Raw genomic sequence first — 24,615 nt, forward strand, 5'->3', positions numbered from 1 at the left:
GGAACACTAAAAGTGTTTGATTCGTAATAGGAAATTACTTTTTACAAATCACCTATTTTTTAGCAATTTTTTTTATTTGATCAAATATATCAGAATTAGAAATACACTCAAACTCTCCAAATATCAGAATTAAAAATACACTCAAACTCTCCAAAGAAGTTCCATGTACGTGGGATTGTAGGCTATTATAAAAGACTATCTTTCATATTATAGTACCACATAGGTGAGAGAAAAAACTAACTCTCATATTAGAGTGCCACATAGGAGAGAGAAAATCCTCCATGAGAGGTCTCTGCTTTAGTATATAGATAGTAGATAGTAGATAGTAGATATCCTAAGCAGAGAATTATATTGGTGCTTTAGAGTCCCAGACATACACTGTTTCTGTAATGGAATAGGATTCTAATTGGTGAAGGATGAGAGTTAACAGCATTCTGGTTACTGACTACTTATTGTTTAGTGTTCGAAGTTAACTATACCTCTCCTTAATGTATTAAAGGAACCACGAACTTGTATCCAACCAAAATCATTGTGACAGCAGTGAGTTTCCGTAATGTTCCTTCGTTTGTTTCGAGGGCTAGTCTCAAGTACAGCTATAACACTCAGAGGAAGAAGAAAAGCAACCGTTAAAAAGAGCGAGATGGCCATATGCCACACCTCCTTCCCAGAAGAGATCTTTATCGAAATCCTTGCAAGATTACCAGTTAAGTCGTTGTTGCAATGTAAGTGTCTTTGCAAATACCTGCTTAAATTGATTACCAGCCCCTATTTTGTTAAACTGCAACTTGATCGGGCGAATGAAAATAGCACAAGGATCATCTTTGCAACAGTTTCAAACAAACGTTACAGCTTAAGTTCCATAGATTACTATAATCAGACATCTAGTAGTACGGAGGATAGGTACAAACTTTCACTTCCTTGCGAACTCTTAATAGTTGGCTCGTGCAATGGACTGGTGTGTTTATCGGACTACATGACCTTCATGGCTATATGCAATCCAGCTACCTTAGAGTATACATCAGTTCCTTTTGATTTAATTGAAAAGATACCAACTGGTTGTACCCGGTGGTTTGCACTAGGCTTTGGTCATGATCCTCATAGCGACAAATATAAAGTTGTAAGAGTGGATATGTATTTTAGCGCTGCTAACACTGGTGATCCTGGTCATTGTGATCTCCACGTATATACATTAGGCACCAAACAATGGAGAAGGATTGAAAACACCTGTCGCCTTTCTATTTCCTATAGTATACCATATCTGAATGGAGCTCTTCATTGGTATAGATTGACTGACAAATCTAGATGGGATCACGAGCCGCAAAGAAGAGCTAGCAAATCCATTATGGCCTTTGATATTAGGAGGGAAAATTTTGAGGAAGTACCGATGATTTCTTTTCCAGCTGGGCTGACAAATGAAAGATTGGGGGTGCTACAAGGATGTCTCTCTTGTACATGTTGTTATGATGATGGTTACACTGATATTTGGTTGATGAAACAGTATGGCGTCAAAGAGTCTTGGACGAAATTAGTCTCTATTGCCTTTCCATTGGCGCGTGATCGTCTAATTCACCCAATAGTTGTTCGAACGAAAGGTGAAATTTTATTAAAACCACCACACATTTCGGGATACTTACTTGGGCAGGCACCTAGTAGTCATCTGTATGCATATGAGCCAATAAGCAACAGTCTCAATGAACATGATCCCGGAAACATTCAGTGGATTGACGTTCATGCATATGTGGAAAGCCTTGTTACGGTTCCTTCATGTTCTGGTGGAAAGACGACAAAGGATGAAGGCAACTAGGCAAGTACAACAATTGGGGGAACCGGAGAAGAGCCAGAGCACATGTGGCAACGTGAACTGGAGTACTGGACGCAACTGTTGCTACTTCCTTTTATTGTACAAAATGCTTTTACATTATCAATTTTATGGGGTAAGCTCAGAATTTAGTATTTTCTATGTTTCCACTTTCCAGGTTTGCTTTTCTTGTTCGTCGCGCCAAGTGCACATATGTCCCATTCAACTGACAACGTTGTGATTTGTGAATTGTGAAGGGCAGAAAATTCAGAAACTCAGAAAGACAAAGTGATTCGATGTGTTAAAGAGAAAATGACCAAAAAACAAATACAACGTTGTAATAACTAATAAGTACACCCCTTTGATGGCCTACTTAGAATCACGTTTTTGGTTTCTTGGACACCGATTCATTCCAATATATCTCACACTAGGCACCACACAAGCAGATATTAACAGACATTACAGTTTCGAATTTGACAAGAGCTGGCAAAGCTGAAAATCTAGGAGCCAATTAATTTCTGGATGTATTGAGTTCAAAATATGAATACAAACACAATTATGAATATAAACAGTTTCGCAGAAGTACTGCATTACACATTTCTTCTCAATTGAAAATACCTTCCACAGAAAACTTAGAAACCAGCAATCGACTCAAAATTAGGAATGGTGAATCTTTCTGGATCCTAAGTCATGCCAGGGTGAAGGCATCTATTTCTACTCTTCGCAATCCCTTGCTTTGTTATTCTTCATAGAAATTCTTGGACTCTTGGCCAATCGAGATGCAAATCATTCACTCAGAATTTTCTTTCTTGTTTTGATCAGTCAGAAATCACCCTCGAGATGCAAATCACCCCAGCTGAGAAACCACAATTGCTTTAAAAATTATTGAGACGAAACTTACTGAGACTTCCTACATCTGCAAGGCAATTTTTAAGAAATAATCCAGAACTTCTGCATTCTTTCAAGCCTGAAGTAAAATTCTACTCATGTATGATTATTGGCTGATCGTATAACTATAATTAGAAAGAAACCAGTAAGGCAGCAGCTAAGCTCAAGGAATCAATTATCTTTGTTAGAGCAGATATAAAGCTTCACAAACAACTTAAATATGCTGCAATGTGATGCGCGACATATTTCAATCATATAGTAAGTTTATACTATATCAATAGCCGGGAACAAAATATATCTAGTACCGTTTACAATTTGGTGAAACGGGCAATCTTTGCAAGAGCTGTTCTTAGGCTTTGGATTCCAGCCCCAGATTTGGCGCTTGCCATCATCTGAAGACAATAACAAGGTGAAGAGATCAACTTCCTTGCACAACAATATCAAATCTATCTAATCAAAAATATAAAGGAACGAAAAGTTTGGATTCATACCACTGGTTGAACTAGGGACTTATTTGCCTTGAGAGTCTGCAAGATGGTACAAATTTACGGAAATTTCAGTCCCAATGAGATGTACATCTTGATGCCAAGTTAGATAGAGGGGCAAAGAAGAGGGTTACTCACTTCTTCAATTTGCATGGCACGGCGTGCTACATCAATAGGGAACACCAGATCACTTTTGGTCAATACAATTTGGTACTTGGTTTGAGATCTGGAATTATCACGGAAGTCCATTAGACTAGAGGCATATGTGTGCAGTCCTAGTACAATGTAGCTCTAGTATTATGTTAATTTATTCATAAAAGCGTAAGGTAGCTTAATTTGAATATCTAAAAAAACAGGACTTGAGTTAAAAGGGAAAAATGTCTTCAATTTGCGACCTAACGCCCCAACCCCAATTTGAAACAAAACAAAGTTAGAAATCATCTTCCGTGTTTGTACATCCATAGAGGAGCAAAATTAATGGTCCTTCAGGTAATCACTGAAATGTTAATAATCTCAATTAACAACATGGCCGACGAAAAGTATTGGGAGACCATCCAATTTTGTCAATGGACGTCCAACTTACATTATTTTCTAAGTGAGGAAACTTATGTGTGCCAATGAAGCATAGCAACCCAAAGTACTTAGAAACATCCCTTTACCTCAAGCGATTTCAAAAAAATTCTGACAGTTTCAAATGAGTTGAATAAAATGGATGGTGAGTTAATACAAACGCCCTGGTAGTGGCTTCATTTCCATTACAGCTCTTACAAACTACAAGCTACCAATTCCAGTATTTTCAACTAAGTAGGACTAAACATTTTCACTGAAAACTCGGGGGAAGATGTTCAGCTACTTTCTGATAATATATTTATGTTAATCATTAAGATGGAGACATGTCAATCCCCAACACAAAAGCAAAGTGCTTAACAAGATGACCTACATAAACCAGTTATACAAGTCCTACTCAAGTGATTCCTGGTATGTCTTGAATACGAGGAGTACCACAGTATCAGACAAGTTTATACTCTACCAACAACCATTTACAGGTGTAATCAATTGTGTAAAGTGACGACTCAAATCACCCAAGACTGGCGATGAAACGAAGCTAAAGCATCTAAACTGACCTTTCCATCAAGTTAATGAGCTCATGATCCCTTGGCTTCATACCCCATTTGGTGTCAATTAAAAGACAGACTCTCTTCAGACCAACTCGAGTAGATACATATTCCTTCACCTACAGAATTGAGCTTCAAATCAATAATACATCAAATGAAAGCATTCCGCATATGGCCTCAACGCAGCTATGTGAAGAATAGGTACAGATGGTGATACAGCACAAAACCTACCATCTATTGGTCTTAAAAGAAAAGAAAAGAAAAAGAACGAAAGAGATTTAAATACAAAAAAAGAAACAAAACATTCATTCATTGACAGGGTAAACTACAAGTCCACAAGTCCAGCACCCAACGGGCTACATCTTAACAAGACCTTATCAAAACTATCTTCCTTAATATAAAACAGGTTAGGAATTTTGAAATGAGCCGATTTTTTGTGGAGATGATCTTTATAGTGGAAAGATCATACTCACAGCAATCCAGCTCTTAAATCATTTATATATTATTCAAAATGGAAAACAGAGGATACCATCGTGATCATGCTGTCACGTATATACAACTGAAACTGAAACTGCATCGTAGTATATATATACTATACACAAAAGTTCTCCAAAAGATGATCAAAACAAGGAACAATAGCCTTTCCATCATTTTACACCAAAAGAACCAAGTTTTCATTCATAGGGGCAAAAACAAGGGTTCACTCACTGGAATGCCCCTTAGAAGGCACTAAGGAAGAAAGGAATCATTCGGGAAAAAGAAAATAAGCAAGGCACTAAGGAAGAACCCCAGCACATATAACACCAAGTTAGAAAAAGAAAGTATGGCGCCGTTTATTATAAAACTAAGAAATTTTACTTCAGAAACACAAGGAAAGAAATCCCCTAAGCCTGGGGTCACATGTAGCCCAAAAGAACAAGACTTCCTTTCGATGTAATATTGAGTGCTCTGTCCTCTTCTCCTTTGAGTTCAATTATAGTAAACCCTAAATATGTATTACAACATTTTATATCGGCAGATAAATATTATATGGATATGAACAAAAAACAGTAGAACAAGGCAAATTTTTATGAGTTACATTTCGTTCAACAACACATCCAATGTTACAAAAAAAATGAAATAAAATATGCTTGCATGCAGAAGATATACAGTGGAGCCACTGAGTAGTCTAAAGTCTAAACCATCTGGTCAATACAACACCAGTCAGAAAGCTAATAGCTCAAATCATCCCAGCCGGTGAATATCACTTCCTCCCAACAGTTACCCACATATATAACATTTTCTTTGAAGATATATAACTTCTCTTTGGCGGCAAAAAAAGGTATGTTTTTCTTTTCTTTTCTTTTTTTTTTTTCGATAATCAAAATGGCAAAAAATGGCATGTTCTGTATTCTTTTTAGTATAATTTAGTTACCTTTTTTTATTTAAAATAAATCATTTTCAGAGGAAAGATTCCCTATGGCACTATAGCTACCATAGATCCCCTGTTAAAGATCAAACTAAATCAACATAAGCTAGAACAAAATATAACAATTTTAGTGTGCATACTCACAAGCTCCTCCCACGCATCTTTAACTTCTTCTTTTGCATATGCAAAACCATATCCAGGCAAATCAACCATCGAGAGCTTTGGTCCAAGCTTGAAAAAATTAATAGTCTGCAGTAGAACCAATAAGATTATTAAGCTCCATGAAAAGCAAAATAACCTTTCGGTGCTTATGTGAGACAGATAAACTATATCTACCTGAGTAAGCCCAGGCTTGTCAGATGTACGCACAACACCCCACTGTCTTGTAAGTGCATTTAATAGAGAGGACTTTCCAACATTTGACCTTCCTAGTAAAGTCAGTGAAATACATTAATTCTTTTCCTGAATCGGTACTGTACCATAAATCCTACGAGTAATTGATGTCAAACCTAGGATTTTCCTTTACCTACGACTTTCCTTTATAGCACGGGAAGAAACAGTGTTTCTTTTATCTATGACAGAACACATCTTATCTACCAACCATCTAATAAGTCATTAAGTTGACCAACACACGTGGCACCAGAAAAAAAGTACCAAGTGATCCAGATAAGGTGGGTCCTATCAATTATATATAGAGGATAACACGACTAGATGGAAGCACTCATTCTAGAGAAATTTCCCTAGACTATTCACCAAATTGCTTTATTATCTTTAAAGCAACAAAGTGAATTGCATGACTACCCTAATCTAATTTCAATAATTTAAAGTTAGCACTGCATCCAACATTTAGTGGAGGTAAACCATACAGTGTCATATGATGCAGGGACAACAATCGTAGAAGTACATGACTGCAAGTGCAAGCATAAGAAAATCTTCTTTTGAAAAATAAATAAATAAGAATTATTATTATTATTAAAAAAAAAAAAAAAAAAGGTAGGTCGAGAAAATCTACAAGTACAACAAAAGAAAGAAAAAGAAAAACATTGTCAAAGGCTACACTCTGCGAGCACACTAGTCAAGAATCTGTATGTGATTTCAAGGAAGAAATAGTAGTGACGAGTCCGGAGCTACGTTGACCCACATCCCTGTTAGCATTTGATCCTTATGCATAACCAAAATGTCAGAAGCCTTTTCTCAGGCGCACATGGTGGCTGAAGCCTGGTGCTGATCGTTTCTGTGCCTCCAAAGTCAAAGGATGCTTATGATTTGATCTCTATCATGGTGGCACATGCTCCCCACATAGGCCCTTTATAATTATTAACAGCTAAAATTTTGCCTCCAGATGTCATTTAATAATTATGCAACTTATGTTACAGCACACTACATTAGAGGGTCCATCAAAAGGAATTGTGAATTGCGATTACAAATTATACCACTTTAGTTTCCACCCAGCTGCTTTTGACCATAGGCAAAAGGTGCCTATGGTGAGATCTATTGAAAAGGAAAAGATAAACTAACATGGACACTCCATATTCTCAAGAAAATCTGTATCCAATACAAATCTGCATATCCACATTGGACACTCGTGTTGGACACACAAACACATTGATATAAAATACCAATTGCGATGAGGAAAGAGATGAAGGACCAACATAGCATTGGGTCATTTGTATTATAAATGAGCACATAACTAACGATCTGTAAGAGGAAATACCTGCAAATGCAATCTCAGGAAGTTCAGCAGGTGGAAAGGATGAGGAAATCTTTGCAGCAGCAAAAAATTCCAACTTATTCCTAAATACCTGCAAGAAGTAAATAGGAGAAGCAATTACAAATACGAAATGAAATGGAATAGATTCTTTAGGAGAGAAAACCAGTATTCTGCATCACATAGGGATCAAAAGATGAGAGAGATGCAACAACACTAAGAACAACAAGGAACAAACCATAACTATTATGTTCATAAAAAAATGTCATCAGGAAAATTTCTAGTCGACATTAAAAGCCACTCTTATGCTTACTATTTCAATTTAGGTGTCCTAATCCGTGAATTGAGCGAACTCTTGGGTTTGGGGGGTGGAAGGGGAAGGGAAGGGGTGTAAAAAGGAAATTACTGTCTGTCTAACCCCCACATTCATTATCTCTTTCTTTCATTTTCTCGCACATCTCCGATTCCATCTTCTCCTCTTCTTTTTCTCGCTCTTCTTCACCCAAATCGTCAAACAGATTTATCTCTTCGGTCAACCAAAACCACCATGCAATAACACACACACACAAAAAAAAATTTTCAACTGATTAATCTCGAAAATCCGAACTTGTAAGTTTCTTCTTCTCTCTGTGTATGCCAACTCCTCCTCATCTTCTTCTTTTTAGACGGATATATATAGAACACCCCTTATGCACTGCTCCACTCATGCACCACTGCCAATGCAATTTACTGTTTTTGTTGGTTTTATGTATGGGATTGCAGCTATTTTCAACTAGCAATATAACTATATCCCGCTATTATGAAATTGAGGCAATTGCTATCTATACTATTATATGGCTTATTTACTTGCTTATTATAAATTTATACATGATCAACTGAATAAGGAAGTATGGATTTAAGAACATACAGCTTCCTCAATCCTTTCTCTTTCAGAGCTTGTAGACAATGGAATATTATCTAAAGGGGCAGAAAGGTCAATATTGTAGCCAGCCCTCCGCAATTCGATTGACCGTCTACGACCTAACAACTGTAGAGAAAAACAATAAGTTTACTAAGTTCAATTCTACAAAATGAATAGAACATTTGTAAGGTAGAATGCAAAAGGTACGTTATCTTCAACAAAAGACAAGATGGAAGGGCTCGGTTGTATTGCTCGAAACTGTGCATTCTTCGAAATTTCATTTTCTTTGTCTGGATCCACTTCTTTCTCTACAGTTGTACCTGAAAGGATGTGAAAGTCTAAGAAACTATTACAAGAAAAAGGATTAGGAACTGTGGTTCATCCATAAGAAGGGGAGGATAACTTAGGCAAATGTTAATAGACTCATATAGCATCAATAGTTCCTTCATTCCTATAATTCCTTTCAAAATACGTAACAATATAACTCTAAATAAGTGCATCATATAGACAAGGTAGACCGAGGGTATTCGTTACAAAACAAAAGCAGAGACAGTCTCAATGCTCATAAAGAAAGAATAGCAAATCCAATGCACTTCCAAGGTTGAAATCTAAAACCAAGATAATTATTTCCGACAAACTACTTGTCCAACCAAATAAATCCTACTCACACAGTCACACAAATGACTAATGTCATAAAGGAATGTTATAGCAGAAATGTTCATGCACCTTGTTTAACCATCAGAGCTTTGAGGCTCTCTACCTCTGTGAGGTGTGAGGCGAGTCTCAGATCTTTGAGTAAGTCCTAAAATAAAACAAACACAAACAAAACACAAACACAAACACAAACACAAAAAAAACAAAAAACAAAAAACGAATTGTTCACCTGGGTAAAAGCTGACTTTCAGTGAGGTTCGGCCTCAAAGCTTAAGCCTCAAGGCGCTTAGGCGCAGGCCTCACACCATTGAAGCTGTAGCCTCACAGTGTTTATTTAAGAACTTGTGAGACTCAAGCCTAAAGGCAAAAACCCCCAAAAAGCGTAAGGCGCGCCTTGAGGCTTAAGCCTCAGTGCTTTCTTTTAAACCTTGCTCCAAACCATCTACTGCACCTAGATACACTTGAAACGTTTCAAGGGAAATGATGATCACAATAAAATGCACACTGCACCACTCAAACTATGCAGAAACCAACAAAAGCCAGATTTCTTGCTTTTCAAGTAATCACATCTACCCAAGAAGCTGTGGACACCAGTTCCCCTCTCATAAGAGAATTCTAACCTCTACATCTTAAAGTTAAATCTAACATTGTACCAAAGTTTTAAAACAGTAATCTGTCAACCTAGATCTAAATATACAAACTTGTGATAATATAATCTTACACTCTTATATTAACAGTTATGCTATCAAACTATAAGTATCTACACTTGAAAAGACCATGTAGACATAACATTTAACTTAGCCTTGAGTGACATACGGAATTTTTTCTCCTAATATCAGTGCCTATGAACAGTCAAAATCAAGCAGAGTGCTGCCTCTTGGAAGATGGAGGGCAGAAATGCATTGCTAAAGCCACTATCAATATGCAAAAGTAAAAAGCTCACAAACACTGTTTATGAGACAATACATTTTCATGCAAAATAGAATACACTAATGAAAATACAGAGCATAAAGAATGTCAGATGGATGAGACAGGATATATAGAAAACAAAACACTCACCACTTATAGGAATACTGTCATCTAGTCTCTTATTTGAGATATCCTGAGGATCAATGCGCATGACTTTCTTCTTCTTCTTTTTAGGTGGACCATCCTCCCATTCAGAGTTTTTTACCGCATCCTTCTTTGACCGTAGCATTTTCTTCATGGAATTTCCAGGTGGTTCAACTCCATGCCTATTACTAGGCTTCTGATCTGCCTGCCTATTCGAATCAATCTTTTTTCTCGAATATGTCTTCTGTAAACCATCAGGAACATCATCTTGTTTAACAATTACCCGTCTGTCGTTGGTTTTGGGTCTCGACTTCAATTTACTATCTGATACCTCATCCTCTCTCCTCTTAGTAGATATCCATCTATCTCTGGTTTCGACTTTAGACTTAAATTTACTCTCAGAACCCTCACCACTTCCCACTCTCTCTTTTCCTCTACCAGAATAACACTTTCCCTCAAAATTCGGTTTACCATCAAATCCCACTTCCTCGCTCCGCTTACTAGATACCCACCTATCTCTAGTTTCAGTTCTCGACCTTAAATTACTAGCAACACCCTCTTCCTTTCCCACTCTCCCAGAAAAACGCTTCCCCTCAACCTTCACACCTGTTTTACCTTTATAACCTCTCCACGACTCACCATCCTTTTTTCTACCTTTCTCCTCATTAAACTCACCTTTCCGAACATTTCCTCCTTTACCAGAAGAAAACTTCAGTCTATTCAACCTATCAAAATCAGAAACATCATCATTTACACCACTTTTCTTTCTAAACCCGTCTTTTCTAGGCAAAGATTTCCACTTGGGCACTCTTCCATTACTATTCTCCCCTTCTTTCTCAACACCCCTTTCGCCGTAAACCCTTTTTCTCTTCAAATCAAAACTCCTTCCCTCGCCATTCCCTCTCTTATCATCATCACCACCACCACCATCTTTCTTAAATGTTCTTCTTTCACCATTTCCTTTAAACTTATTATTCCTCTCTTCATTTCTTCCCTTTGTAAATTTTTCTTTCTTGTTCAACTTTACTTCAGACATTATCCAAAAAACTAGTTAAAAATCTAAACTTTAATGAAACCTTACTTACATTCAAGTGTGGAAACTTGTGAAAAGAGCTGTGTCCATTTCTTTTAGCCTTCTTAAACCCTAGTGAGTGTGTTTTTTGAGTTTTGAGCGTTAAGCAGAGGTTTAAGAGAGACGTTATAACGGTTTTTGTTAAAGCCCATTTATCTTTAGTTTGGGCCTTAGTCTGGTTTTGGCCCATTCTCTTGTATCTTTTTGTGAAGCACTGAAGCCCAATATAATTTGTTTGGGTCCCATTTGTTTGTATTCACTTGTTCATTTCAATTTTTTTTTTTTTTTTGCTAACCGGATGTCCGGCCAGTTTACGCGCACCTAGACTAATCCCGGGGTCCTGGTTGGAAATTCGATCGGATATTGCCTCGCCAGTGGCACTTGTTCATTTCAGAATTTTACTTGAAGTTATATATTATGTTGGAAGTTTTTATCATGCATTGTGTTTAACTAGGTATGGATTATAGATTAGATTTTGATATTGTTTTCTAGAAGTTGGTTAAATTCCAAAAAATAACTCTTATTCAAGAATTTGTTTCTAATTGAAAAAATTACATTTATGTTAAGAAATTGCTCGAGGCGCATTTTGAACTTCGATACAGAACTCACCCCATAACATACTTCTAGATGAAGAACTCTGTCTCAAAATCTCTAATTTTGGATTGGCAAAGTTCTGTCCAAGAAAAGAGAGTATTATATCAGTATTTCCATCTTTATTTTTATTTTTACAAATTTAATACTATTTGTCAATGGTAGGAAAGATACATACAAATTTGATACTATTTGTTAACGGTTTAAAAATGACAAGAACATTGTTAGGATCTGGGCACACCTGCCAAGCCTAAGCCTTTATGCCCATAGGATTATTAGTAACAATATTGTCTCCAACTAACCACCCCGCTTGGGCCACACCTTGGTATAGATGTGACAATCTTCGCTATATAAATCTTTTCGGTCCACACATGTGAAAACCCACTATTTATTTTGGGCACTAGGGTGGTACTGACTTGCGCCTCAAGTCTCTTCTGACTTCTCCTATAAAGAATCCTAATCTTCCAATAAACCCAAACCCTAGAAGAGTTAGAGCAATACAATGGCAACTATGGAAGAAGAAGAAGAAGAAGTAGTAGTACTCCATCGAGATACTGACTTAACACAGTTTCTATGTGATGAACTGATTATGGAGATACTCATTAAACTTCCTATGAAAGTTCTTATTATATCCAAATGTGTTTCTAAACGCTTTCAATGTTTGATTTCAGAACAAACTTTTCTTAGTAGAGTTGTAACAAGGAATAAAAAACTCCCTCCTCTCATTACCGGTTTCTTCTATAATAATTATAATGATGGAAAGTTAAATTTCCATACTGATTTTCCTAACGATGATACCAATGCTCTGAAATGTGATCTTAGCTTTCTCCGGTGTAAGTCCAATCAACATCCTGTCAATGTCGTCGCCTCTGACAGTGGGCTTCTACTTTGTGCACGAGAAAAGAAAGGTACTAATTGTATTCATTATATTGTTTGCAATCCCTTTACTAAGCAATGCCTGGAATTGCCGCAACTCTCGTGGGGACCTTCTAAGTGTGCAGTTCTGTTTTGCTATGACAATGAAGAAGGGTCTAATAAAGGTCGAGAGATTGAATTCAAGGTGCTTTATTTCAGATGTTTCGGAGATGACTTGTTAGAGATTGACATATATAGTTCAGAGAAAGGGAAGTGGGAGGAGTCCAAGATTCCCAATCTTCTTGGTTTTAATTATAGACTAGTTAGGGCTACTTTGTTTGATGGATCTATTTATCTGTGGGACTACTGCGAATACATCAAAAAAATATATGCTTATGATGTCAAGAAAGAAAGCGTTCGTTCCATCCCTCTCCCACCAGCTTGCCTTTTCGGTGCATCAGATTTGTTAATTGGGGTAGCAGCTGGATCCCTTTACTTGAGTTATGAGTATTATGATTTCAGTTTCCTGGTATGGGTCCTTGTAGATGGAGATAGATGGTCTTTGATGCATAGATTGAAGCATGGGTTGATAGAAAATTACCCTGAAACATTGAAGTCTCCACTAGCTTTTCATCCGCTAAGTTGCGACTTATTTTTGGGTTGGTCCGGGTGTGCGGGTGCTTTATTATGTCGCATGGATTCCCAAAAGGTAGAACTCATTGCTAATTTGTATTACAATTTGGATTTCAAAGCGCCAAAGTCAGTCATCCCCTGGTACCTTCCAGCATGGATTCCCTGCTTAAAGAGTGCCTAGTAAGTTATATCATGTACTTTTGTTCTATCACCACAAGTAGCATTTGATTTTAGACAAATATTTATATATTAACTTAGCAATTAGCATCATTGTCTTTCTTTTTGTTTACTAGTATATTTATTCAGTGATCAATCTGCTCCTTCAATTCTTTCTCAGTTGTTGTTTTTTTTGCTAAACAATTCTCTTTTGTTTCGTTGATGGAGGTTTTTTTTTACACTATTTAATTCATTTCCACTTATCTGTACTCTTGTTTCTCTTACATTACCTAATGAGAGTGGTCCAGAGAGCCTTTATTATCTTTTAGAGCATCTCTAGGCGGTGGTAGTATTTCCTTTAAATTTCAAGGCGAAATTTGGAGAAATTGGATGCAAATTTTGACTAACTCTAATTGGTCGCAAATATCATTCGCAAATTTGGAATAGGGTATCTTGCGCGACATTGATACTGTCGCGTGACCAAGTTGAAAAAAAAAACTCACGCGACATTCCCACTGTTGCAAATTGAAAAAGTAAAAAAAATAAATTGCGCGACATTAGTAATGGCGTGCGACAGTACCACTGGCGTGTAGTGCTAGTCAAAATCAAAAAATAAAATTACAGCGACATTTGCAATGGCGCACAACATTACCACTGTCGCTCTGCATCCGCATCCGAAATGTCAAATTTGCGAACAACAATGCGGCTAGACAGGTGATGCGACCGAATTTGCTTCCACTTAGAGTTGGAATTCCGGGAAATTCCGAGTTTTGAAAACAAATTTGAAGAATTTGGAAGGTGATACTACTACCTAGAGATGCTCTTACATTTCCTCAAGGTGACCTTTGCAGAGAGATGAATTGAGTTGAACCATTTTTTTTCTTCCATTGACTAGTTCTTTTAGAGATCGAGTTGGAAGAGGTTTCTCTACTAGGGAAAACAAGAAAGAATTCTTATCTAGAGCTAAAATCATTTGCAGTGCAGTACTCCTAGTTGCAATCCCTAGAGAGTGCTAAGGTCCATATCGACAAGAACGGGTCTGATTACACCATCATTTACACCACTTTTCTTTCTAAACCCGTCTTTTCTAGGCAAAGATTTCCACTTGGGCACTCTTCCATTACTATTCTCCCCTTCTTTCTCAACACCCCTTTCGCCGTAAACCCTTTTTCTCTTCAAATCAAAACTCCTTCCCTCTCCATTCCCTCTCTTATCATCATCACCACCATCACCACCACCATCTTTCTTAAATGTTCTTCTTTCACCATTACCCTTAAACTTATTATTCCTCTCTTCATTTCTTCTCTTTGTAAATTTTTCTTTCTTGTTCAACTTTACTTCAGACATTATCAAAAAAGCTAGATAAAAATCTAAACTTTAATGAAACCTTACTTACATTCAAGTGTGGAAACTTGTGAAAAGAGTTGTGTCCATTTCTTTTTGCCTTCTTAAACCCTAGTGAGTGTGTTTTTGAGTTTTGAGTGTTAAGCAGAGGTTTAAGAGAGACGTTATAACGGTTTTTGTTAAAGCCCATTTATCTTTAGTTTGGGCATTAGTCTGGTTTTGGCCCATTCATTCTCTTGTATCTATTTGTGAAGCCCAATATAATTTGTTTGGGGTCCCATTTGTTTGTATTCACTTGTTCATTTCAGATTTTTACTTGAAGCTATATATTATGTTGGAAGTTTTTATCATGCATTGTGTTTATCCAGGTATAGATTATAGATTTTGATATTATTTTTTAGAAGTTGGTTAAATTCCAAAAAATAACTCTTATCCAAAAATTCGTTTCTAATGCAAAAATGTACATTTATGTTAAGAAATTGCTCGAGGCGCATTTTGAACTTCAATACAAAACTCACCCCATAACATACTTCTAGATGAAGAACTCTGTCCCAAAATCTCTAATTTTGGATTGGCAAAGTTCTGTCCAAGAAAAGAGAGCATTATATCAGTATTTCCATTTTTTTTTTTTTAACAAATTTGATATTATTTGTCAATGGTAGGAAAGATATATACATGATTGCACGGGGAGCTCAAAATTGTTTGGGTGAAATCTATTGAGTACTGACAGACAAATGAGACGAGTGAGACAACGACGATCTAAAAAGGGACAACAACATTGTTAACTGTTAAGACCTTGGCAGATCTGGCCTGCCTTTATGCCTAAGGAATTTACTAGTACCAATAACCACACGTATGAAAACCCACTATTTATTTTGGGCACTAGTCTAGGGTGGTACTGACTTGCGCCTCAAGTCTCTTCTGACTTCTCCTATAAAGAATCCTAATCTTCCAATAGACCCAAACCCTAGAAGAATTAGAGCAATACAATGGCAACTATGGAAGAAGAAGAAGTAGTAGTACTCCATCGAGATACTGACTTAACACAGTTTATATGTGATGAACTGACTATGGAGATACTCATTAAACTTCCTATGGAAGTTCTTATTATATCCAAATGTGTTTCTAAACGCTTTCGATGTTTGATTTCAGAACAAACTTTTCTTAGTAGAGTTGTAACAAGGAATAAAAAACTCCCTCCTCTCATTACCGGTTTCTTCCATTATAATGATCGAAAGTTAAATTTTCATACTTGTTTTCCTAACGATGATACCGATGCTCTGAAATGCGATCTTAGCTTTCTCCGGTGTAACTCCAATCAACATCCTGTCAATGTCATCGCCTCTGAAAGTGGGCTTCTACTTTGTGCACGAGAAAAGAAAGGTACTAATTGTATTCATTATATTGTTTGCAATCCCTTTACTAAGCAATGCCTGGAATTGCCGCAACTCTCGTGGGGACCTTCTAAGTGTGCAGTTCTGTTTTGCTACGACAATGAAGAACGGTCTAATAAAGGTCGAGAGATTGAATTCAAGGTGCTTTATTTCAGATGTTTCGGAGATGACTTGTTAGAGATTGACATATATAGTTCAGAGAAAGGGAAGTGGGAGGAGTCCAAGATTCCCAATCTTCTTGGTTTTAATTGTATACCAATTAGGGCTACTTTGTTTGATGGATCTATTTATCTGTGGGGATACTGGGAATACATAATATATATTTATGATGTCAGGAAAGAAAGTGTTCGTTCCATCCCTCTGCCACCAGACCGTTAGTTTTGGTGTATTAGATTTGTTAATTGGGGTATCAGCTGGATCTCTTTACTTGAGTTATGAGTATTATGATTTCAGTTTCCTGGTATGGGTCCTTGTAGATGGAGATAGATGGTCTTTGAAGCATAGATTGAAGCATGGGTTGATAGAAAATTACCCTGAAACATTGAAGTCTCTACTAGCTTTTCATCCGCGCTAAGTTGCGACTTATTTATTTTTGGGGTGGGCGGGTGCGGGTGGTATTATGTCGCATGGATTCCCAAAGGGTAGAACTCATTGCTAATTTGTATCCCATGGATTTCAAAACGCCAAACTCGGTCATCCCCTGGTACCTTCCAGCATGGATTCCCTGCTTAAAAGCGTGCCTAGTAAGTTATATCATTGTTCTATCACCTCAAGTAGCATTTGATTCTAGACAAATATTTATATATTAAGTTAGCAATTAGCATCATTGTCTTTATTTTTGTTTACTAGTATATTTATTGAGTGATCAATCTGCTCCTTCAATTCTTTATCAGTTGTTGTTGTTTTCGCTAAACAATTCTCTTTTGTTTCGTTGATGGAGGTTTTTTTTACACCATTTGATTCATTTCCACTTATCTAGACTCTTGTTTCTCTTACATTACCTAATGAGAGTGGTCTAGAGAGCCTTTATTATCTTAGAACATCTATAGGTGGTGGTAGTATTTTCTTCAAATTTCATGGCGAAATTTGGAGAAATTGGACGCAAATTTTGACCAACTCTAATTGGTCGCAAATATCACGCAAATTTGGAATAGGGTACTTTGCGCGATATTGCCGCGACCAAGTTGAAAAAAAAAAACTCACGCGACATTCCCACTGTCGCAAATTGAAAAAGTAAAAAAAATAAATTACGCAGACATTAACAATGGCGCGCGACAGTACCACTAGCGTGTAGTACTAGTCAAAATAAAAATAAAAAATTGCAGCGACATTTGCAATGGCGCACGACATTACCACTGTTGCTCTGCATCCACATCCGAAATGTCAAATTTGCTAACAACAATGCGGCTAGACAGGTGATGCGACCAAATTTGCTTCCACTTAGAGTTGGAATTCCGGAAAATTCCGAGTTTTGGAAACAAATTTAAAGAATTTGAGAGGTTATACTACCACCTAGAAATGCTCTTATATTTTCTCAAGGTGACCTTTGCAGAGAGATGAATTGAGTTTGAACCATTTTTTTTTTCCATTGACTAGTTCTTTTAGAGATCGTTGGAAGAGGTTTCTCTACTAGGGAAAACAAGAAAGAATTCTTATCTAGAGCTAAAATCATTTGCGGTGCAGTACTCCTAGTTGCATTCCCTAGAGAACGCTAAGGTCCTGGCTCCTTATTGGGTACCTATTACAGCTTTGCCTAGATTATGCACTTTCTAGATTTACTTCTTGGATGCATTAGTTACAAAAGAATGTTGTGTTTATGTTAATTACAGTACACTGGATTTTCCCATTTAAAACGGCTTTGAAGTGTTCCGGACTTCCTTTTTCCTGTTTGACTGCAAGCGTGCTCTCATTTTTGGCACTTTCCATAAAGGAACACTACAAATCCATTGATGAAAATGTCAAATCGATAGACGTTTAAGATAAGGTAATCAGGAGCTACATTGGCATTCACGACTAATACGAATGACTGGTTGTGGCTCCAGCAAATGAAGAGACTGATTTGGGGACAACAGCGAGATTGCTGCATTGGGCATGGCACAGCTTACGGAGCACTGTGGGCACATACCAAATAGAAAGGCCAGGGTGACTACTGAAGATACCATCAATATCCCAACCTTGACGGCCTGCCAATGCAAGAAGTGGCTCGAAGCATGCCTGCCTCCACGCTCCCACGTTCTCCCCTCTTTCTTTGAAAGATTTCCTTATTGCATTTGAAATGTCCTCGTCTAGACAGTGGAGAGCATAACAGTGGACGTAATGTCGCATTTTAGGCTTGTTTATGTAGGTTGCACCAGCCTTCTTAGCATGTCTAAACACTTGGTTTGTTACCTGATGAAATATGAAAGTCAGTATATCCAATCAACCTAGTTGTGTATCTTGCCAATGACCTAAGTATCTAACTAATTGTATCTCGATCTGTTCCAAGAGTACCATGATATTGACATTGTGGAGTATCTGTGGTAAAATTCATTTTTTACCACTGGATTAATGTTAGGTATATGTGATCCTCCCCTCTGGAGAGAGTAAGAATACCAACTCATGTGCAAACTGCAAACAGTATAACTGAAAATTAATTGTAAGAATGTGAAACCTTAGTGTGATGTTGTACTTGTACTACATCGTTTTTGTATGGGTCCAGGCGTCCAGGGGTGGTGTGGGATCAGTGCTTCCCTGCCCTAGTAAAACTTATACGGGAAAGTGCATTCTTTTGAAATTAGCCCACATACCAACCAAACAAAACACCACATAGGCACATACTACCAAAACATGAAAGTGCATTCTAATGACCAGTATATATTTTACTGAGTCCGCCTTTATTCCAAAAAGTTACATCAATGATGACACATTTGAATGAGGTAATGATATCTAAGCTAAAGTGCTGGACATTAGATTGACTTCCACCCCCTACACTTAATTTTGTACGGAATAGATGGCAGGGTGGGGTGATGGTTTTTAGATTGCAATGAAGTGATGACCATCATATACTTCAATGTGTTCTGAAAAGAATCTAGATTGTATAAAAGCTCAAAAGTGATGTTTAATACATTTGTCAGAACTTGGAAGTATAAGTCGAACTGCTGGATATTAGAGTGAGTTCATATAGCAGGCTTCTTATCTAACCCATGGGTCACAAGGGTGTTCATAACTTTTCTAATGAACCTAGTACAGTGAAAGAAGCTCGCATGCATCAGTGATTCAGTGACCATGTTAAAGAATCCTGTACTAAATCTCACATGTACTTCTACTTTTAATTAATCGAATTTAAGCAAAATAAAAAGTAAAATTTATACCTTGGTAGGGCATTTTTCACCTCTTTCCTTGGCAATATTCTGAACTTGGCTCAAGAACTCAGCACATTGCTCATACAGATGGAAGAGATAATCAAGACCATTCTTTTTGCCTCGGGCAATCTCACCAGGTTCAGTAACGATAAATGGATGCTCCCTTTGTCTCTCAGCACGACCACCTTGACCACTCTGATCATCACCCACCTCATCATCATCGTTGTCCGTCCCCCTGGAGCAAGACGCAGCAGACTTCCTTCTTCCCTGAACCTTCTTCTTGCTCTTCTTGATCTTCTTCCCTGCACTAGGTACAATGTTCCACGTTGCGCCTCCACCGCTCTCGGCTGCCTCTATCTGTTGCTGCACTGGCTCCTCAGATAAGCCTAATCCATAACAAACACACATTTCATATAACATCATATCCTAACTTTGCAAATGAAGAAAAAAAAAAGGGGGGACAAAAATATGTATGTATATACTTATTTTGCAATAGATAACGGAAGAAACAAACCTCCTTGAGAGAGTGCATCAAGAACATTATTAGTATTATCATCAACATGACCAAGGAAGTGGCGCGCACGCCTCCTTAATTCCTCGTCTTCAATGCGAAAACGTTCACGCTCAGCTATCTTAGCGCGAATAGCAATTTTTATACCATATCTCTCACCAACAGATATATCCCAGTGAAAGATTTGAGAGTGGCAAGTGCTCAACACTTCATCAATCTCCGCATCAGTCATACCTAAGAGTGTGTTGACAGTGAAACCAAGTTCAGCTAGTTTAGCAACCGTGTTGTATCGAACACAATAACCTTGGAACAGGTCTTCTAGTCCACCTCCAATAGGTTGATCTCTTGGTCGCAACGTTATGGGAAACGTAGGAGGAGGAGTTGGAAGAACTTGTGCTATTTCTTCAAAAATGCGGTTTTGAGGATGAGGCAGTGCTGCTGCTGCTGCTCTTGTGTCCCATTTGCACAAACTTGCTGAGTATGAAACAGGATCCATTTGTTCAATAATTCTACCAACTTAACAATTCACTTGCTTTGCTCTCTTTTGCTCTTTGCTCTTTGCTCTTTGCTTTATAACTGGAAAGAAGAGGAGATCAAAACAAAAATGTTCAAAGTCTAAACTTAAAGTCTTTTATGGTCAAGAAACTTAATTGCCCTTGTTTCTATTAGAAAATAACGCTACTACCTGAATTAAGCAGAAGGTGACAAGAAACTTGATTTTATGCTGGGCGAGTGGGCGGGGGAGCCAACACACTTAGTTGGATTCTCTGAAATTCGATCTGAGTTGGAGAATATATCAATGTGGTCCACAGAGGAATGCGATGGCCCTGGGCACAGGCGGCCGGTTAGGCCCCAAAGTTTGACACAAAATTAGAGCCCCGTTTTTCTGAAAATTACTACACTGTTAGTATCTTTTGCATTCAAACATCATTTCCACTCATCTAAACTACGTTTTTCTCAAATATATTTTGCAAACTCACTTAATTTTATTTTTTAAAACTATCATATAGGGGCCGCTTGTGTAGTTTGACTTGGGCCCCAAAGCCTCAGAGCCTTCCCTAGGAATGTCATGCCATAAGAAATTAGTGTAAACGAGAGTGAAATGTTACGTCCAGTCATAAGTTTATTCTATGAGACTTGATCGCAACAAAAGTTTATAATTAGAAATTTATACTCTATGACTTGTTGATTCAGATTGCGGGAGTTGACCATGTTGACTAGAAGTCAAAACGTGAGCGTTTTCACTAGTGCCTAGGAATCTAAGATGCACGTACATGGTCCAAATCCTAATTTAGCTATCAATATTAGGATCAAAGTCTCATCAATGATAATCTTCATCAACTTATTCTCATCTCCACGCTACACCGCCATCGACCATTGTTAAAATCGAATCAACCACTTGACAACATAATGAAAATTGTGCAACCTCTTCATCATCCCAAATCATCAAATTAATCTTTATACACAAAATCTCAAATTAGACATCGTAAATGTCTAAATTTAGACAAAAAATTAGGACTTAGTTATTAGCTCTTAAGTTAGGATAATCAAGAGGGATGGTTTTATGTAGTGTTAATGGTTGTTCTTCATGAGTAAGAAGATGCTTATATATCTAGCATTGTGCTAATGAGACTGGAAACAAGTCACACGTAGCTCTAAAGAGTGATTTTTATAATTATTAAGAGTGAACATCAGGTGCGACACGTGTACTGATGAGTATAGATATGCGGTCGAAATGGATTAACATATACCTATGGGAGGTATGTGGATAACAGTTGTAGATATATCTGAGTTGACATATGGTATAATGATGGTGTTATCTGTAGTGATGGTGGATAACTGTAATGGTGTATGTATTACGGCGGGAAAAAGACTCAAAAATAAATTGGTAATGATGACAGTAGTAGGTGATGATGTCACGAAATGAAATTGAGTAACGAGTCACTAATCATCTGAATATGCGAGTATCCTGATATAGTGAGTGCGATGGGTGTTCGTATGTGTTGCGTTATATTAAGGGAACCGTTGTGCATGCACTTCACGTTGTGTGCGTGCGTCGCATGCCTATCTCCAAAAGCGCAAAATGGAGTGGGGTTGGTGTAGTGAGCAGAGTAGGGAGTTAGTAACTTAGTACTCACATACCTCCTACAGTAGCTAACTATCTGCTTCAATTTATCTCAAGGAGTAACATCTCTTGGCAGAGTTGCATTGGCCAATCACCAATGTAAATGGCAGGAAAGTACACAAGGTACCAGGTGACCTGCTGAAGCTAGTTCAGTTGCCATTAGTGATTAGTCATTGAAAGACTGTTAACTTGGTGTACTTACTATGACAACCCTACTCCTTTAATCTATACCATATCTTCCTCCTCCCACAGGCCACAACACACCCTACCATCCATTAGGACCTCTTTTGTCTTTTCTCACCAGTTTTTTCATTAAAATAGGTACTTCATTTTCATACAAATAGATAGATGTTTCAATCCTTTTAAGTTCATCGAACGATATCTAGTTTGACACGCAACATCCATGGCAAAAAGATTTTACAGCTATATCTGGACTACCTGCCTCTATCCAGGGGGGCACAGGTTGCGTTGCTCTTAAGGAATGGGACGTATGATGCTGTGCCTGCAGCCCTGCAAATTACATTTGCCGTACTTATTTCCTGTACCTGTTCTATACTTCTATTGCCGTGACTCTGCGACACAGTAGAGAGCATCTAATGGATTGACTTTGTGTATATTTCTCAGGTTGACCACTATTTTACATTTTGACCACACTAGAAGTCTAGAAGTAAAACTAGGCACAGCCCATTTAGTGCCTAACTGCCTACATAGAAAAAAATTCAAGAAATGTTTAAGCCTTTAATTATTAATTATCTTCCATTAAACTTTACCAACAAGTAAAAAAAAAATCTCAAAAACTACAGAACTGTAACTGTTTGATTTTGGATTCATGTTAATTTTTTTGGAAACTCTAGCAAAATTATGTGTTTTCACAATTGCTAAACTGGCAAAAATGGTATAGTGGGCTAAACATTTAACTAAGTCGGATGTAGAGCCCATGAAAAATGTTCAGTCCATAGTAGGGGTGGTAATTTGGCCCTAATGACCTTAACCGGCCCTGACCGATTCGACCCTAAACCCTATAAAGTCCTCACAACTAAAGCCCTCACAGAGTTTATAATAGGGCTAGCCCGGCCCTAATGCCTTCTAGAGTAGGGCTAGGACTAAGGTTCTAAAACATAGGCCCCGCCCTAATTCAGTCCTCATTAGTCCGGCTCTAACCAAACCCTAATCAGCCCTATTTCACATTTTCACTATAAATACATATACCATAATTGTTCAACTCTTTGTTAAATATTTTTCATTAAAATAACATTGTCCTTTGTGATTTATCACTAACACCCAATGGTACTTCCAATAACTTGTTTTATATAACAAAAATTTGTCAACTTAGCAGCCATGAAGAACAATGGTCAATGAGCACTAGTATAATAAAAAATAAGACTTTATTCATTTGATCATCAAGTCAAAGTTCATAACTTATTATTCTCAATTTCTTTTCCCACTTACTTCTTATAAATTATATTTTTATTCACATCCAAACCCAATATAGAACTAAATGTTTTCTTCTACACCATTAAAGCGAAATACAGAGCAGACATTTGTAACATAGAAACCAAAAAACAATCTTTGTCAAAAAAATGACATTTGTAATCTCAAACATTTCTCCATCACTTGTTCAAAAGCCAATATTTTCATTTCCACATACAAAATTTGAATCGCTTCTAAATTAAAAGAAATATAATATTATATTTGTTTGAATCTATTATGGAAACAATTTATGATATTGGAAACACTTTAACAACTTTTCTCACCCTTAACTAAAACTATTATGTTTCTTCTTTATATCTATTACTTATTCATTTAAAATGATAATATAATTATTTGTCTATGTATTTCAATGTTAAATATAATTTTAGTGAGGTTTGAACACAAGGAACAACAAATTCCGAATTCTCGACGTACTTCAGTTCATTAGATTGTGGATGTGTATTTTAAATTGTTGGACTTATCTAAGATTATTACTAGATTGCTGGGACTTTGAGTTTGTACATTTTCGTAATATAAATGAGTTTTAAAAATGATGTAGTAAAAAGAATAAAGTATATAGGCTCGGCCCTAAAACCTTTAAAGAGGGCTTAGGATAGAATTAGGACTTGAGATTTAGACTTATGACCCGGCCTAATCCGACCATATATTGACTTTAGGGTCGGGCCAATCCGGTTTTAATATCGAAAAGGCTTTAAATGTTTAGGGCCGGACTAGTCCGACCCGGCCATTGCCCACCTCGTAGGGGTGTAAAAACGGCCCTCAAGCCCTATTTGAGGCGAGGACTCCGACACTCTCATGTTTTGAGGGAGGGTAAGAGGGCCTATTGATGGTGGCCCTATAATAAAGCCCCGTAAAGGCCCCTATATTTAGATTTTAAAACAAAATTACGTATAATATCCTTAATTGTATGCGTAAAATGTCATATGGAGGTTCTCTCTCTTGTAATGAATATATTGTTAGAATATGTGAATATATTATATATGATCTGGATTATATGGATATATTTCTATCCTAGAATATATTTCATATACTATTGTATATGTTAATGAAGTTTGATAGGTTTTCAAAAATTTTTGTAATGAATATGTTAAT

General features: G+C 37.2%; 4 protein-coding genes across 6 annotated transcripts; 2 read left to right on the plus strand and 2 right to left on the minus strand.

Moving 5' to 3' along the window:
* Positions 1-349: 349 nt before the first annotated feature.
* On the plus strand, positions 350-1,983 carry LOC147483617 (F-box protein CPR1-like). Its single transcript, XM_086578087.1, has one exon. It carries the CDS (start codon positions 554-556, stop codon positions 1,802-1,804), a length of 1,251 nt encoding a protein of 416 aa, XP_086434213.1. The 5' UTR covers positions 350-553; the 3' UTR covers positions 1,805-1,983.
* Positions 1,984-2,297: 314 nt separating this feature from the next.
* On the minus strand, positions 2,298-11,176 carry LOC147483618 (P-loop containing nucleoside triphosphate hydrolases superfamily protein). Of its 3 annotated transcripts, none has more exons than XM_086579925.1 (11): positions 10,017-11,176; positions 8,511-8,623; positions 8,310-8,429; positions 7,409-7,496; positions 6,031-6,122; positions 5,839-5,943; positions 4,296-4,405; positions 3,310-3,397; positions 3,178-3,213; positions 2,992-3,078; positions 2,298-2,654 (listed from the first exon to the last, which is right to left on the minus strand). In XM_086579925.1, exons 1-10 carry the CDS (start codon positions 11,044-11,046, stop codon positions 2,995-2,997), a joined length of 1,866 nt encoding a protein of 621 aa, XP_086436051.1. In that variant the 5' UTR covers positions 11,047-11,176; the 3' UTR covers positions 2,298-2,654; positions 2,992-2,994. The 3 variants fall into 3 exon arrangements, with proteins under 3 accessions (XP_086436051.1, XP_086436050.1, XP_086436049.1); XM_086579924.1 differs by having other exon boundaries at positions 2,298-2,714; XM_086579923.1 differs by having other exon boundaries at positions 2,298-3,078.
* Positions 11,177-12,171: 995 nt separating this feature from the next.
* On the plus strand, positions 12,172-13,484 carry LOC147483619 (F-box protein At5g07610-like). Its single transcript, XM_086580606.1, has one exon. It carries the CDS (start codon positions 12,176-12,178, stop codon positions 13,340-13,342), a length of 1,167 nt encoding a protein of 388 aa, XP_086436732.1. The 5' UTR covers positions 12,172-12,175; the 3' UTR covers positions 13,343-13,484.
* A 4,584-nt stretch (positions 13,485-18,068) lies between these two features.
* On the minus strand, positions 18,069-20,467 carry LOC147483620 (floricaula/leafy homolog). The gene is made up of 3 exons (XM_086579606.1): positions 19,911-20,467; positions 19,406-19,782; positions 18,069-18,443 (listed from the first exon to the last, which is right to left on the minus strand). The coding sequence occupies exons 1-3, from the start codon at positions 20,401-20,403 to the stop codon at positions 18,069-18,071; spliced, it is 1,245 nt and encodes a 414-aa protein (XP_086435732.1). The 5' UTR covers positions 20,404-20,467.
* Positions 20,468-24,615: the final 4,148 nt, after the last annotated feature.

The sequence above is a fragment of the Coptis chinensis genome, chromosome 8 (assembly GCF_015680905.1).
Source record: "Coptis chinensis isolate HL-2020 chromosome 8, ASM1568090v1, whole genome shotgun sequence".
Classification (NCBI taxonomy): domain Eukaryota; kingdom Viridiplantae; phylum Streptophyta; class Magnoliopsida; order Ranunculales; family Ranunculaceae; genus Coptis; species Coptis chinensis.

Coding starts and splice junctions, on each gene's coding strand:
- LOC147483617 (XM_086578087.1), top strand. CDS start 554: ATGTTCCTTCGTTTGTTTCGAGGGCTAGTCTCAAGTACAGCTATAACA.
- LOC147483618 (XM_086579925.1), bottom strand. CDS start 11,046: ATGTCTGAAGTAAAGTTGAACAAGAAAGAAAAATTTACAAAGGGAAGA. Junction 7,497..8,309: donor GAGAAAGGATTGAGGAAGCT/GTATGTTCTTAA, acceptor TACTTCTTGCAG/GTATTTAGGAATAAGTTGGA. Junction 5,944..6,030: donor ACAAGCCTGGGCTTACTCAG/GTAGATATAGTT, acceptor GTTCTACTGCAG/ACTATTAATTTTTTCAAGCT.
- LOC147483619 (XM_086580606.1), top strand. CDS start 12,176: ATGGCAACTATGGAAGAAGAAGAAGAAGAAGTAGTAGTACTCCATCGA.
- LOC147483620 (XM_086579606.1), bottom strand. CDS start 20,403: ATGGATCCTGTTTCATACTCAGCAAGTTTGTGCAAATGGGACACAAGA. Junction 19,783..19,910: donor TGATGCACTCTCTCAAGGAG/GTTTGTTTCTTC, acceptor GTTATGGATTAG/GCTTATCTGAGGAGCCAGTG. Junction 18,444..19,405: donor GTGAAAAATGCCCTACCAAG/GTATAAATTTTA, acceptor ATATTTCATCAG/GTAACAAACCAAGTGTTTAG.